This window comes from Pituophis catenifer, unplaced genomic scaffold (assembly GCF_029215685.1).
Source record: "Pituophis catenifer annectens isolate HBS135680 unplaced genomic scaffold, rPitCat1.0.hap2 SCAF_15, whole genome shotgun sequence".
NCBI classification, from domain to species: Eukaryota; Metazoa; Chordata; class Lepidosauria; order Squamata; family Colubridae; genus Pituophis; species Pituophis catenifer.
The window spans coordinates 8,674,230-8,689,690 of NW_027256895.1; the positions used below are offsets into that span (position 1 = coordinate 8,674,230).

Below are 15,461 nucleotides of genomic sequence, written 5' to 3' on the forward strand. Positions count from 1 at the left end.
AACAGAGTTGGAAGGGACCTTGGAGATCTTAGAGTCCCACTTCCTGCTCAAGCACGAAATCCTATACCATTTGAGGGAAAAGGTTGTCCAATCTCTTCTTGAATAATGGAGCACCCACAACTAAAATAAAATAAAATAAGTAAATCAATAACTAAAGATTTGGAGGGGTAGAGTATTAAACTCAAGTCAATGTTTTAAATATCAGCATTAATGTTCTCATCTTTTCATTCTTCAACATTATTTGACTGAAAATGTGAATAAAACCTCCAAAGAAATTATTGGCTTATTTGTCAGATCTTAACATGTAAAAAATATTTCTGCTTTGTGTACTAAACAATTCTATTCATTTTATATGGAAAATGGGAACCCTGCTCCATTGTAGCTTTAATGAAGCCAAGTTCATCACCTTCAGCATGTTGGCCTTCTGCAGTGTGTGGATCTCCTTCTTTCCAGCCTATCTGAGCACAAAAGGAAAAGCCATGGTAGCTGTGGAGGTCTTCTCCATCTTGTCCTCCAGCTCTGCATTACTGGGATGCATATTTTTGCCAAAATGCTACATCATTGTTTTCCGGCCTGAGCTAAACCACAGGGAGCAACTGATAAAGAGGAATTAGCACATAGTGTAATATTTCTGGCATTGAGAAATTGCTCACTAAAATAAATAAATAAAGAGAGAATGGTTTTTTGCTATCCATAGGAGACATTTAGGTAAAAGTAAAGGTATATGTTCCCCTCGCAAATATGTGCTAATCGTTCCTGACTCTAGGGGGTGGTGCTCATCTCTGTTTCAAAGCTCAAGAGCCAATGCTGTCCGAAGACATCTCCATGGTCAGGTGGCTGGCATGACTAAAGGTGCATGGAGTGCTGGTACCTTCCCACGAAAGGTGGCCCCTATTTTTCTACTTGCATTTTTAGGTACTTTCGAACTGCTAGGTTGGCAGAAGATGGGAAAAGTAACGGGAGCTCACCCCAATATGCGACACTAGGGATTCGAACCACTGAACTGCCGACCTTTTGATGACAAGCTCAGCATCTTAGCTACTGGCCACCGCATCCCTCAGGAGACATATAGAAGTCATTAATTCTGAAAACAGAGCATTGATGGAGGATTATCCTGATCATTAAGATTTATTACAGTTGCCAATTGCAAAAGAAATGCTCATGCTTCTGCATTTGCAATCATTCTCCAAGATTCTTTAATTAAACACCTTCTGTCTTTCAACACCCCAAGATAACAAGACATTGAGAATCCAGCTCTCATGTTATAAGATTAAAGATATTGAATCAAATAATATCCAGTGTTTCCTTATTTATTTATGTAGGAAATTTATATAGTCACCTACTTGCTCACAACCAATTGAGGCAGCTTACTGGCAATAAAACACAATATAGAAAATAATAATAAAAAAAACTATACCCCTCTCTGGCAACAACACACAGTCAAATAAACTATTTGATGGGCTTCATCCCACTCTGGGTTCTTTAGGCCTGCTGGCAAAACCAGGCCTTCAGGGCCTTTCATAACAGTGTCAAAGTGGGGGACAGTCTAACTTCTGAAGGGATGATGTTCCAGAGGGTGGAGCCACCATGGAGAAGGTCCTTCTTCTGGGTCCTGCCAAATGTCAGGTGTGCCTCCTTTCACAACTCAAGAAAGAAAAACCCCGACTCCATTTTCATAGAGAAAGGTAATTTTACTGAGTATGAACTGAATGCAACCAAAGAAAAGCAAGGTCTGAGGCAATAGGCATGAATTTCACATATAGAAAGCATCCCCAAAACCCTCCCCCCAAGGGTCCAGTCAGGATTATCCAATCCACATTCCCCCCAAGGGGTCATGTGGGGTGCAGCTTCAGATGGCTTGATCCCTCTCGTATGCCAAGACGGTTGACCTTGACTTGTTATCAGCACACCTTCCAGCTGCAGAGGAAGTGCTGAGAAAAACTTTCTCCAATTCACTCCCTGTTACGAGACATCTCAACCAGCTCTCTTCCCCCCTCCCAAATTCCCAGACAGGTCCCCCTCCCTCCTGTTACAATGGAAGCCAAAGCAAGCAAGCAATATAGAGGTGGAGGCTGATATTCGGCCCTCCTGCAGAAGTGAGGCTAGTCTTAGAAAGAGAACAGAATAAAGGGAATATAGAAAATTACATAAACAGATAACATATATACAGCCCCATAACTAAGGTTTATCAGGATATTTGGAATGAAACAATTGCAGCTGCCTCAGAGCTCTAACATCTTGCTCATTTACATATGATCATGTATGCAAAAAAAGCAAAAAATGCTTTTAAAAGTAAAAAAAATAACGCCTCTGATGATCGCGTGGCTCAGCTGGATTGTCAGAGGCTTTTAAAGGCATTTTTTTCCCCTATAACCTCTTCGGTGAAGAAATTGTAGAAAAAATGCTTTTAAAAGCCTCTGACGATCCAGCTGAGCCACGTGATCATCAGAGGCGTTATTTTTTTTTACTTTTAAAAGCATTTTTTAATTAATTAATGTTAGTGCAAAATGACTGCTGACATAAGCCTGATGATGGCAGATGGGATTCTGCCGAAACGTCGCTTCTACCCTTTTAGGGATATATCCACAATTACACGGGAAGAAACCCGAAATATTAACTATACACACATACATACCCGTGAAAACTTACATAAATATATATATATATATGTGTGTGTGTGTGTGTGTGTGTGTGTGTGTGTGTGTGTGTGTGTGCATAAAACCTCCAAAGAAATTATTGGCTTATTTGTCAGATCTTAACATGTAAAAAACATTTCCGCTTTGTGTACTAAACAATTCTATTCATTTTATATGGAAAATGGGAACCCTGCTCCATTGTAAGGAATAAACATGAATTTCAACACTTGAAATTAAAAATTTCAACACCTTTTAATTGCCAATGTTGCTTAGATTACTTTTATTAGCATTTGCTTATTTGAGCAAAAAGATGAACCTTCAGTTGAATCACTTATTCTCTCACTAAAAACAAAATAATTATCTCCTACAGGAATCACTGTATTTTTTAAGCTAGGTCAAAACATCAAGGGCTGTGCATAAAGGTATTTAAATCCAGCAAGAATTGCGGTATCAATTTGGTTATAAAGTAACTCTTGAACCCCAGGGAGTTTGGCACAAAGAGTTAATAATGGCTCCTTCAGATTAACTGCTACAAGTTTCCTCCCTCCTTTCTTCTTTTCCAGAACATCTGTTCAATCCTAGAGATAGTCAGTATACAAATTTGCACACACAAGGAACTTTAAAGAAATAATGATGGGACTTCTGATTAGGTACATTGTTAGATATCAACCTTGGCTCAATCATTGAATGAACCACTGAAATACAAACTTCCTTATGGACAGGAGACACAAATATTTTCACTATGAGAAATGCCTGAAGATGTTGTTCCTTCTGATGCTTTTGGGGCAGAAAGCAGTTACTCTGAGCTGCCCTGCGAGTGATGCTTTCCTGATTCCCCATGAGTGGTACCAGCCTGGTGATCTCATCGTGGGTGGGATGGTGTCTCAGATAATTCAAACCTTTTCTGAAATTGAGTTTAAGGAACATCCTTCTCTAAAACCTTATGCTTTACCACTGTAAGGATTTTTTTCTTTCCATTCATTTTCCAGTCTTAGCCAGATCTCCCAAAATTGCTTCTATGACTAATAGCTCTTTGACAATAAATGTATCGTTTTGTATGTAAACTTACACTCGCTTTCTTGCCTTTCAAACTTATCTGATTGTGGGAAAACAAATCATTTTCTTTCCATTGTGTTAAAATCTTAATCACGAAGTTTATGAAATTATGGTGCAAGAAGTCTTTTGGAGAACATTTAAGGAGTATAATTATCTAGTCTATGCAGTCCTTGTATAACTTACATAAATTAAAAAAGTGATACTTGCTGATTGTATTCTATTTTGTGCCAGATTGAGATAAATAAATGCCATAGCTTGAAAAAAAATAATCACAACTTTCTTCTATAGATATTTGTTGCAAATCATGGAAATGCTGTATGTGGTTGAAAACTATACAAATTATTGAGTGTTTTACAAAGACTCTCATCTTCTCACTTACAACAGAGACAGACATGGTTGTTACTCATATATAAATGCTTTTACCATAAAAGAATTGTCAATTTATTATGTTCACTGGGTGTGTTTAACCTATTTGCAGTATAATAACCAAATTCTACCAGCATGCCCTCACCTTGGCCTTTGCTGTGAAGGAGATCAATGAGGACTTCCAGATCTTACCTAACGTCACTCTTGGGTTCCACATCTATGACAGTTACAACAGCCCAAGGATGACCTATCGCACCACCCTGGACCTGCTTTTCAAATCTCAGGAATTTGTCCCAAACTACAAATGTGATAGCCAGAAGAATCTCATGGCCATCATTGGGGGACTAAGTCCTGATACATCATCCTTTATGGCAGAAAGTGTACATGTCTACAAAATTCCACAGGTAGTTTGGGATGGAGTGAGAGAGAAAAGTCTTTTGTAATTGATAGTAGATATTAGTTGCTTGATATACCTTTCTCCAGGAATTCAATTAAGTACACTTTTATCACACCTCTTATGTTTTTCCCACAACTCAATAGACTGGCTCAAGGTAATCCAATGAAATCAAAATCTTTTATTACAATCATACATGTGTTTTCACAGCCAACCAGCAATAGGTCACAACTCTTCTTACTACAATTTGCATGATGTATAATAAAAGTAGTTTAATGTAAAAGTCAAATTGTTTTTCTTAGCAATTGCTGACCGATTGGTGCTATAGGGTTAGTCAGTATATTGCCATGCCTTTCTGCAGGACTTCAATTTTGCTCTCTTTGCTCTCCCTTCTGCAATTGTTCCCACAATTCAATATGTTGGCTCAAAATAATCAATCAAGAAAATCTAAATCTTTTATTACAGTCATAGATTAGAAAATTTAAATTTAAATCACAAATTGCAGCACAAAATCAATTTTATTTGAGAGGGTCACCTGATATTATGATTTGACCACTATCTGTGGTGAAATCTGGAGCTGTGTCAAGCGGAGGATAGAAAAGACTGGCTAGCACATAGAACACAGAACATAGAATAATAGAGTTGGAAGGGATCTTGGAGGTCTTCTAGTCCAACCCCCTCTTTGAGCAGGAGACCCTATACCATTTCAGATACATCACTGTCCAGTCTCTTTTTGAAAGCCTCCAGTGATGGAGCACCCACAGCTTCTGATAGCAAATTGTGCCATTGGTTAATCAATTTCACCATTAGGAAATTTCTCCTTAGTTCTATGTTGCTTCTCTCCTTGTTTAGTTTCCATCCATTGTTTATCATGTTGCCTTTTGATGCTTTGGAAAATAGTTTGACCGCCTCATGTTTGTAAGAGCCCCTCAAATATTGGAGCACTGCTGTCATGTCTCACGGTTTTAGGGAGGATCTCTTTTCCGCCACTTCCTGCCCAACTCAAAGCTACCCAGCATTTTCACTGCTGCCCACAACTTAGCTCCAGATTCCACCAAGCTACCCAAAGTTACCCAACATACCATAGGTGACAACTGTCATTGGTATGTCTTGGTTGGATCTGATAGTAATAACTCGAGGTTTGTCTGGAAACTGTTGAAGGATTGGAGTACCTTTGGAGATCTCTGTAATAATTGTAGTAAATGAAGACATGATTAATTCTTTCTATTCCTTCAGAATTTCATGGGCATAGTCTTTCATGTATAAGTATTTTATTGTGGGGATTGTGGGTGCAATAATCTGACTTTGTATAAAAAAAAGAACACCACTTAGGGCCCCCCGAAAGTCCTACTAAGCAGGTATGTACAAAAGTATGAAGACTATTGCTTAACGCATTGTAAGCCGCCCTGAGTCTCCAGAGAAGGGCGGCATATAAATCGAACGAATAAATAAATAAATAGTAATAACTCCAGATTTGTCTGGAAACTGTTGAAGGATTGTAGTACCTTTGGAGATCTCTATGATAATTATAGTAAATGAAGACATGATTAATTCTTTCTATTCCTCCAGAATTTCATGGGCATAGTCTTTCATGTATAAGTATTTTATTTTATCTGCTACAGATAAGGAAATAAGGCAATCCAGTAAGTCGAGCTCTTAAAATCCTTTCCTTAGGCTGAGAATAGCTCACAACCTCAGATAGTTAACAATTTTCCAGATGTTCTAAAGGGATGAAGATACAGGAACTCTGTATTAGGAAACTGAGTGTGGTTGTAATCTAATTATATTTCAGGTGAGAAAATATTTCATCATGGAATTTTATTTCCTTCTCTTTTTCATCAGAATTGACACAATCTACATAGAATTGGACAAATGTTCAATTTAATTAAATGTTCAATGTCATTAAATTTCTAACCAACAGTCTTCATATTTTCCCATGATTTTCATGAATAATGAATTTCTCTTTTTTGTTTGCTTAGTTGATTTATGGTTCCTTTGCCCAAGAAGACTTTCTGATTACTAAATTATTTCCGCTTTATTGCATGGTTCCAAAAGAGGAGCATCAGTACACTGGACTTATACAACTTTTTCTCCATTTTGGGTGGACGTGGATTGGACTCTTTGCTTCTGAAAATAAGGAAGAACGTTTTTTGAAGAAACTGCAGCAATTGCTTTCACAGAATGGGCTCTGTTTAGCTTTCACACAAAATATTCCACAACATCTCAACTTCGAACACTTGGTCAAATTGTGGAATTCAGTCACAATTATTTCTGATAAACTGATAGATCAGAAAGCAAATGTTTTTCTTGTCTATGGAGATTCATTCACAATAGTGTGGCTCAGAACTATCATGTTTATACATGATCCTGAAAATAAAGAGAGTGCATCATTTAGGAAGGTTTGGATCCTGATGAATCCAATTGATTTCATCCTGATGGGAACTCAATGGAGTTGGGATCTCCAGATGTTCCATGGGGCTCTTTCCTTTACTGTGCATACAAGAGACATTCAAGGCTTTAAAGAATTTCTTCAAGTCATCAAACCTTCAACCCACAAAGATGGATTTATTCAAGAGGTTTGGGAGCGATTGTTCGATTGTTCATTTTCAAAGGCAGACTTACCTTCATTGATCAATGAAACCTGTAGTGGAGAAGAGATTTTGGAGAATCTACCTAGTCCTCTGTTTGAATTTCAGATGACTGGCGAAAGCTACAGTATCTATAATGCTGTTTATGCAGTGGCACATTCTTTGCATGAGGCAGTGAGATCAAAATCCCAACCAAGAGAGATTCAAAGGGTTGAATTTGCAAATCTGCTGCCCTGGCAGGTAATCTTTCCATGCCATGCCTATCTTGTATTTCAATGATTATCCACAATCATCCACAATCTAATATAGCTTATTTACCCTGGTCTATGGCTACAAATCAGTAGAGAGACTGAGGCAACAAAGCTATTAGTTTTATAAAATAAGAGGGTGAACCTAAACTGTGTATTTCCTAATTTCAACTTGATATCACTCACATCAAGGGGCTCCTCCCCCTCCCCCCTCAGCCACTCCTTGTCACAAATGGCAGGAAAATGGGGAGGGGAATATTCCTGCCTACCATCCTTCCTTCAGTCTTTGCTGAGATTGAGGAATGGATGACAGGCAGGAAAACCCCCTTCCCCATTTTCCTGTCTTTCACAAAAACGGCTCCATTCCAGCTGCTCCCCCCACCCCCCTCACTCCTGGGGACTACCTTAAAAGGGACAGGCTGCAGCAGCTCCGTTGTGAATGGAGGGAGAAAAGTTAGCATTCTCTCTGCTGCATTTAACATTGAATTCAGTGGAATATCAAGTGGCTGGAAGAGGTGAGCGGCGACTGGCTGGGCATGGGTGAGACCAAGGAGGGGTAGTTACTACTGGTTCAGCAAACTGATGCCCATAATCCCTAGTGGTTCATCTGAACCGGTCCGAACTGGTAGAATTTCACCCCTGCTCCATGTAGAATTGGCCTGTCTTATGAATTTATCCAAACAGGTTCCAAGAAGAATCCAATTGCATTGTTTCTGAAGGCAGGCTTTCTTCTTTTCGTGCCCAAAAACCATTTCTGAAACGTAGATATTTCACTTTTCTTATTAGCTTGTGAATAATGATTCTCACCATATTGTCACCATAGTGCAATGGAAAGAATGACTAAGAGAAAGTTAAATATACTGACCACTTCTTCGTTATTATTATTCCAACTCTCTTCCATTTCTCTTTCAAGTAGCTCCATTCATTTCTTCAAGGCATTTGTTTTAACAATTCAGCTGGGGAGAGAGTGTTCCTGAATGAAAAAAGGGAAGCAACAGGTGGATTCGACATCACCAACTTGATCACTTTTCCAAATAGATCCTTTCAGAGAATTAGAGTTGAAACTCATATTCCAAATGCAAAGGAATTAATCATTGATGAAGAGGTGATTGTGTGGCACCCAGCTTTTAACCAGGTGTGGACTCATTTAATCAACTCTTCCTTGATCCACTCTGATCCAATATTGGACACAGTCTTTTTAGAAATCTAATGTGTGACTTTTGAAATGGTATATACTGAACAAATATTGTCAAAAATCAAGCTTTCATCAAATTGACAAAATGACATTACAATTTAAAAGGCAGGTATTCACATTTGGATTGCATTTCCATTTGAAATCATAGGAGTCACATGATTCTTTTTTATATATATTTATATATATCAAATTTATATATTTTGCTGATAAAGAAATAAAGGGAGACTAGTATAGATCTATTTCAAGCTATTTAGCTCTCATCAGCTAGCCATACCCTTACTTGGATTCGAACTTAGGCTGCCTAACATGCAGGCAATATATATATTATTTTTTAGTATAATAATTCCATCTTCCATTAAACAGTGTGTCCTCTGGGTACAAATATCTTTGTGCAGTAATAATCAGAAATGACAACAGTATTCATTACATTAATATTAATTCTCTGATTTTACAATACTAATATTGAACATAATAAACATATTCACTTCTCCCTCTTAACGTATCTTCTAATAAGAATATAATAGTAGCATTAAACATAATAATCCTAATAGTCATAATAATCATAGGATTTATGAGACGTATATCTCTTAACATATTTTCTATATTTCACTGATCTTCTTTTATTTCCCTATTTCTAACTTCCACTTTTATTCTCTGATAAAATATTTCCCATGCCATGTAATATTCAGTTTGTTCTTTCTCCTTAATTGCAAGTGTTAATCTATTCATTTCTGCACATTCTAATATTTCTATATAATACTTCCAGTGTCAATATAAATAACAGGGGAGACAATGGACATCCATGTCTTGTACCTTTTTTGATGCTAACCTTCTCAATCATATCTCCATTTACCATCACCTAAGCAGTTTGCTTATAATATATCACCTTGATCATATTAATAAATCTCTCCCCAAGGTCCATGTCTCTTAGTTGTGCTAGCATAAATTGCCAGTTCACATTGTCAAATGCTTTTTGTGTGTCTAGGAAAATCAACACCATTTGCATCTCTGGATGTGCTTCATAATACTCAACTGTATTTAAAATTATTCTCATATTGTCTTTAATTTGTCTCTTAGGTAAAAATCCATTTTGATCTGAATGTATAAATTGGTTTAAGAATCTTTTTAGTCTTTCTACAATTATTGAGGCATATATTTTATAATCAGCATTCAATAAAGATATCGGTCTATAGTTTTTTTATCTGTTGTAAGTCAGAATCTTCTTTTGGTATGAGAGTAATATATGCTTACATCCATGAATTTGATACTTCTGCTTCTAGCAATAGATCATTAAATACTTCCAACATTGGTATACTTAAAGTATTTTGTAAATCTTTATAGAGTTCTGCTGGTAGATCATCCAGACCTGGGGTTTTGCCATTCTTTTGTCTCTTAATTGCTTCTATTAAATTCATCATTGTTATACGTTCATCTAACATAGCTTTCACTGTTTCAGGTACTTTAGGTAGTTCCACTTTTTCTAAATATTGTTTTATTTTATCTTTTGAAATTGTCTCTTGTCATATAGTTTTTCATTGTAGTTTTGAATCACTTTCTTTTTAATCATCATTTTGATAGTGAAGAGTTCCTTCATCATCCATCAATTGATATATCAGTTTCTTTTCTTTCTCCTTTTTTCAATTTATATGCCAACCATCTTCCTGGTTTATTTGCATTTTCAAAGAAATTTTGTTTAGCGCTTTTAATTTTTTGTGTTAATTCTTCTTTATCTATTAAGTTCATCTTATGTTTTTTAAATTCCATTTGATTTTTAAATTCTTTTTTTGTGGTTCTTTCTGTAGTTCTATCTCTAGTCTCTTATATTCTTTTTTTTTTTAATTTGATTTATATGCCGCCCTTCTCCGGAGACTCAGGGCGGCTTATAATGCGTTAAGCAATAGCCTTCATACTTTTGTATATTTATACAAAGTCAGCTTATTGCCCCCACAAACTGGGTCCTCATTTCACCTACTTTAGAAAGGATGGAAGGCTGAGTCAACCTTGAGCCTTGGAGAGATTCGAACCAGCAGTAAATTGCAGGCAGCTGTGTTAATAACAGGGTGCATAGACCACTGTACTATCAAGGCTCCTATTCTTCTTCTAATTTGTTTTGATTTTGTCACTTTTTATTTTTCTTTCCCATATATGTTATGGTTAACCCTCTAATATATGCCTTAGCTGTGTTCCATACATTTTGTAATGAGGTCTCTTCTTTTCTATTCTCTTTAAAGAAAACGTCCAATTCTCTTTCCATAAATTGGATAAATTCTTTTTCTTTTAATATTGATTGGTTCAATGTCCATCTTGATTTCCTTCCCCCCCCCCCCTTCCATATAACTTTTATCAGATTGTGGTCTGCCCAATTACTTATTTCTATATTTATTTCTTGTACATTAGACTTTAACTCTGCTGACATCCATATCATATCTATTCTTGACCAAGACGTATGTCTGTTTGAATAAAATGAGTATTGATTTTCCTTAGGATGCAACTCTTGCCATACATCTTGCATACCTAGTTCTTCTTCCATTTTGAAAAAAGCTTTTGGAAGTGTTTTCCTAGCTTTTTTATTTATTTTTCTAGTTTTATAGTCTAACTCCGCATCCACAATTGCATTAATATCTCCTACTATATATATTTTTTCATACTCCAATTCTATTATTTTCCTATGAAGTTTATCATAAAAGTCCTCTTGGTTGCTATTTGGTGCGTATATTGCAACTAAAAGGATCTGTTTATAGTTCATTGTTATCTCCACCATCAAAATCCTCCCTTTCTCATCTGTAAAAATTGGCTTGACATTTATTGTTTCTTTTACACAAAGAGCTATTCCTCTCTTCTTTTGTTGTGATAAACAAGTCTATAACTTCCCAATTTTGGGATACTCCAATATTTTATTGTGTTGTTTTATTAATATGAACTTTTTGCAAGCAAATTATATCTTACTTTAATTTTTCTAATTTACTAAAAGTCCTAGAGTGACTAGAACAACAAAACCCATCTATAAGTAAAATTATGGAAGAAGAAATAAAATTACTGCCAATTAACATAAATGGACTGAACTCTGCAATAAAAAGGAGCCACAGGATTCTCATAATATTGTAATCATATATATTTCTTTACTCACCCTGCCATTTTCCAAACATACCCTTTCCTCATCCTTATAATGTCAACATTTTAATGGATAGTTTAAAAATGTGATGTCTGAGTGGTTAAAGACACTGAGCTTGTCAGCTGGAAAGCTGCCAGCCCGGGTTTGAGACCTGAGCACTATGCAGTAGGGTGAGCTCCCATTCCTCCCTCAGCTCCCATCCACCTAGGAATTCAAAAGCATGAAAATGTGAGTAGATTCATAGGTACCACTTTGGTGGGAAGGTAACAATGTTCCTTATCATATAGCCATGCTGGCTACTTGACCATGGAAAATATCTTTGGACAATATCTTTGGCTCCCTCAGTCAAGAAACACTGTGAGCTCTGTGTCCCAGAGTAGAACACAACTGGACGGGGAAACCTTTACCTTATAAATACACCTGGACAAACCCTTTGAGAATTCAAATATTCTTCCTCTCACCATAAAGGAGAACAATACAAATTGCTTAAAATTTTCTCTTTTCAAAAATCTTTTATGTTTAATACCAGGTTCTTCCAATTTCTGTGTGTAATAACCATTGCTCCCCTGGTTCCTGGAAGAAAGGGTTGGAAGGAAAACAATTTTGTTGCTACAACTGTGTTCTGTGTCCAGAAGGGAAAATTTCAAATCAGAAAGGTAGGTTAGACATTCCAGCAAGTCCTCAATAGAAGCAAATTGTAATACACTACTTTAGTGTAGCAAATAGTTTTGTGAGTTCTTCAAGGTGAATATTCATTTCTATACCTGTGAATCTCAACCTGTCATTCTGAATTCAAAGTTTGCTAAAGAAGAGCTAAGCTCTTCTATCCACCCTGACAGGTTTCTTCTCCATGTTTTGGAAACATGGAAAAAGTCAAAGTGCTCTAAATTTTAATAAGTTTGACAGTTCTACACAGGATGGCATCTCATAGAATAATTGCTCTTCCCACTGAACTTCTTTTGTGGTGGTCTCATCCAGGGTGGATTCTAATTTTTTTTACTATCGGTTCTGTGGGCGTGGCTTATTTTGTGGGCGTGGTTTGATGGTCATGTGACAATGGGCGTGGCTTGATGGTCATGTGACTGGGTAGCCATGGCCAATTCAATGTCACTCACATCAAGGGGTGCCTCGCCTGGCCCCTCCCCTCCCAGCCATTCCTTGTCAAACCCAGCCTTAATGTATCTATAGTTCCATAAAAATGTTGTTCACCTTTTTTCAACTTTATTATCTACATATTATAGATGAACTTTCATGGACCACTGTAAGGAGGAAATGGCTCACATCCTTTGCTCAAGAGTGTGATAGGCAACAGGGTTTTAAGGGCTGCCAGAAAGAGTGGGGAGGGCAATGTATTTTTCAAAGCACCAGAAGGCAAAACAAGAAGCAAAGGATGGAAACTGAACAAAGAGAGAAGCAACCTAAAACTAAGGAGAAACTTCCTGACAGTGTGAACCAATATAGGTGCATAAATATTTCGGTCATACTTTCACGTATAAAATAGCCATTCATGTAATACAACTTGCATATTGTTCAAATCAGTCATTAGTATTATGGCTGATGTTTGACAGCAAGCCTAAAAGTCAAAGATTACAAGAGTGCTTCTTTCTCTGTATGCATACAAAACATCACATACCAGGATTAGCATATTAAGATGGATTTATGCAGTGGTGGGTTTCAAAATTTTTTACTACTGATTCTGTGGGTGTGGCTTGGTGGACATGGCGTGGCAGGCGTGACAGGGGAAGGTTACTGCAAAATCCCCATTCCCTCCCCACCCCACTAACCTGCTCTGGGAAGGAATCAAACTCCCCCCTCTTCATTTCCCCAAATAAAATATTACCCATAAGAAAAGCAAGGAAAAATCAAGCTGCTAACAAAGAACCTGCCTGATACTCATTCCACATTCCTGCCAGCTGCATAAAGGAAACTTTGTAAGAAGAAAACAGCTACTGGTGCTTAGAGATAATAGAAAGTGGAAGCCGGAAGTTTGGCTCCATTTACAAGCAGGCAGAAAGTATATTTCACAATGGAAATTGCCCAAACCTTTTTAGAAACACAAAGCCACTGTTGCACAAACCCCAAAACTTCAAAAACAGAACCATATAAGAATCCCTCCTCTTATCCAGTTTGTTTTTCAGCTGACCCAGAAACAAACTGCTGAATGTCACTTCGCTTCTGCAAGTAAAAACCTCCTTCTAGCAGCTGCTTCTTGGCTTGTCAATTTAAAGTGATGGCATCTTTTTTTTCCCCTTCTTTGCCAAGTGAGCCCTGATTTTTTCCTTCTAGCCAATCAGTTGGGAGGCTTCTTGGCTTCTCAATTTAAAGCAATGGTGTTTTATTTTGTTTTTTACTCTTCTTTGTCAAGTGAGCCCTGATTTTTTCCTTCTAGCTGATCAGCTGGGAGTCAGGAGGCAGTGAATAGATTGGTGGCAGGGCCAGGCAGAGGTGATATTTACTGGTTCCCCGAACTACTCAAATTTTCCACTACTGGTTTGCAAGAACTGGGGAGAACCGGTAGCAACCCACCACTGGTCTCAGCTGATACAGCGATGGAAAATGTGCAACTGGTAGCCAATAGAAAAAAACTTGAGTGAGATAATAATTGGCATCCATAAAGAACATTATTTTCAAAAATATGGAATGTATGAAATCATGCCTTGACTTTCTTTCAGATATGGATGACTGTATTCAATGTTCAGAAGATCATTATCCAAATAAAGAAATGAATGGATGTATCCTGAAACTGGTGGTGTTTCTAACTTTTGAAGAAACCTTAGGAATTGGTTTAGTCTCAGCAGCTCTTTGTCTCTTCTTCTTGACATCTTGGGTACTTGGAACTTTTATTAAGCACAGAGATACTCCCATTGTGAGAGCCAACAACCGGTCCCTCACCTACACCCTCCTTATCTCTCTTCTGCTCTGTTTTCTCTCCTCTTTGTTGTTCCTCAGTCAACCTGGCAAAGTGACCTGCCTTCTCCGACAACCAACTTTTGGCATCACCTTCTCAGTGGCCATTTCTAGTGTTCTGGCCAAAACGATCACTGTGGTTGTTGCTTTCATGGCCACTAAACCAGGATCTCAGTTGAGGAAATGGGTGGGGAAAAGATTGACTTTTTCTACTGTCCTGTCCTGTTCTCTCCTGCAAGTATGCATTTGTATTCTTTGGTTGTCGACATTTCCCCCATTCCCTGAGTTGGACATGCACTCAGAGCCCCAAGCAGCGATTTTACAATGCAATGAGGGGTCAGCTTTCTTCTTCTACTGTGTCTTGGGCTACATGGGTATCTTGGCCATCGCCAGCTTTATTGTTGCTTTCCTTGCCCGTAAATTACCCGACAGCTTTAATGAAGCCAAGTTCATCACCTTCAGCATGTTGGCCTTCTGCAGTGTGTGGATCTCCTTCTTTCCAGCCTATCTGAGCACAAAAGGAAAAGCCATGGTAGCTGTGGAGGTCTTCTCCATCTTGTCCTCCAGCTCTGCATTACTGGGATGCATATTTTTGCCAAAATGCTACATCATTGTTTTCCGGCCTGAGCTAAACCACAGGGAGCAACTGATAAAGAGGAATTAGCACATAGTGTAATATTTCTGGCATTGAGAAATTGCTCACTAAAATAAATAAATAAAGAGAGAATGGTTTTTTGCTATCCATAGGAGACATTTAGGTAAAAGTAAAGGTATATGTTCCCCTCGCAAATATGTGCTAATCGTTCCTGACTCTAGGGGGTGGTGCTCATCTCTGTTTCAAAGCTCAAGAGCCAATGCTGTCCGAAGACATCTCCATGGTCAGGTGGCTGGCATGACTAAAGGTGCATGGAGTGCTGGTACCTTCCCACGAAAGGTGGCCCCTATTTTTCTACTTGCAT

General features: G+C 37.7%; 1 protein-coding gene across 1 annotated transcript; it reads left to right on the forward strand.

Moving 5' to 3' along the window:
• Nucleotides 1-3,350: 3,350 nt before the first annotated feature.
• On the forward strand, nt 3,351-15,166 carry LOC139324301 (vomeronasal type-2 receptor 26-like). Its single transcript, XM_070954023.1, has 4 exons — nt 3,351-3,592; nt 4,171-4,462; nt 12,125-12,251; nt 14,268-15,166. Exons 1-4 carry the CDS (start codon nt 3,351-3,353, stop codon nt 15,164-15,166), a joined length of 1,560 nt encoding a protein of 519 aa, XP_070810124.1.
• Nucleotides 15,167-15,461: the final 295 nt, after the last annotated feature.

Coding starts and splice junctions, on each gene's coding strand:
- LOC139324301 (XM_070954023.1), top strand. CDS start 3,351: ATGGACAGGAGACACAAATATTTTCACTATGAGAAATGCCTGAAGATG. Junction 4,463..12,124: donor ATGTCTACAAAATTCCACAG/GTAGTTTGGGAT, acceptor GTTTAATACCAG/GTTCTTCCAATTTCTGTGTG. Junction 12,252..14,267: donor GAAAATTTCAAATCAGAAAG/GTAGGTTAGACA, acceptor ACTTTCTTTCAG/ATATGGATGACTGTATTCAA.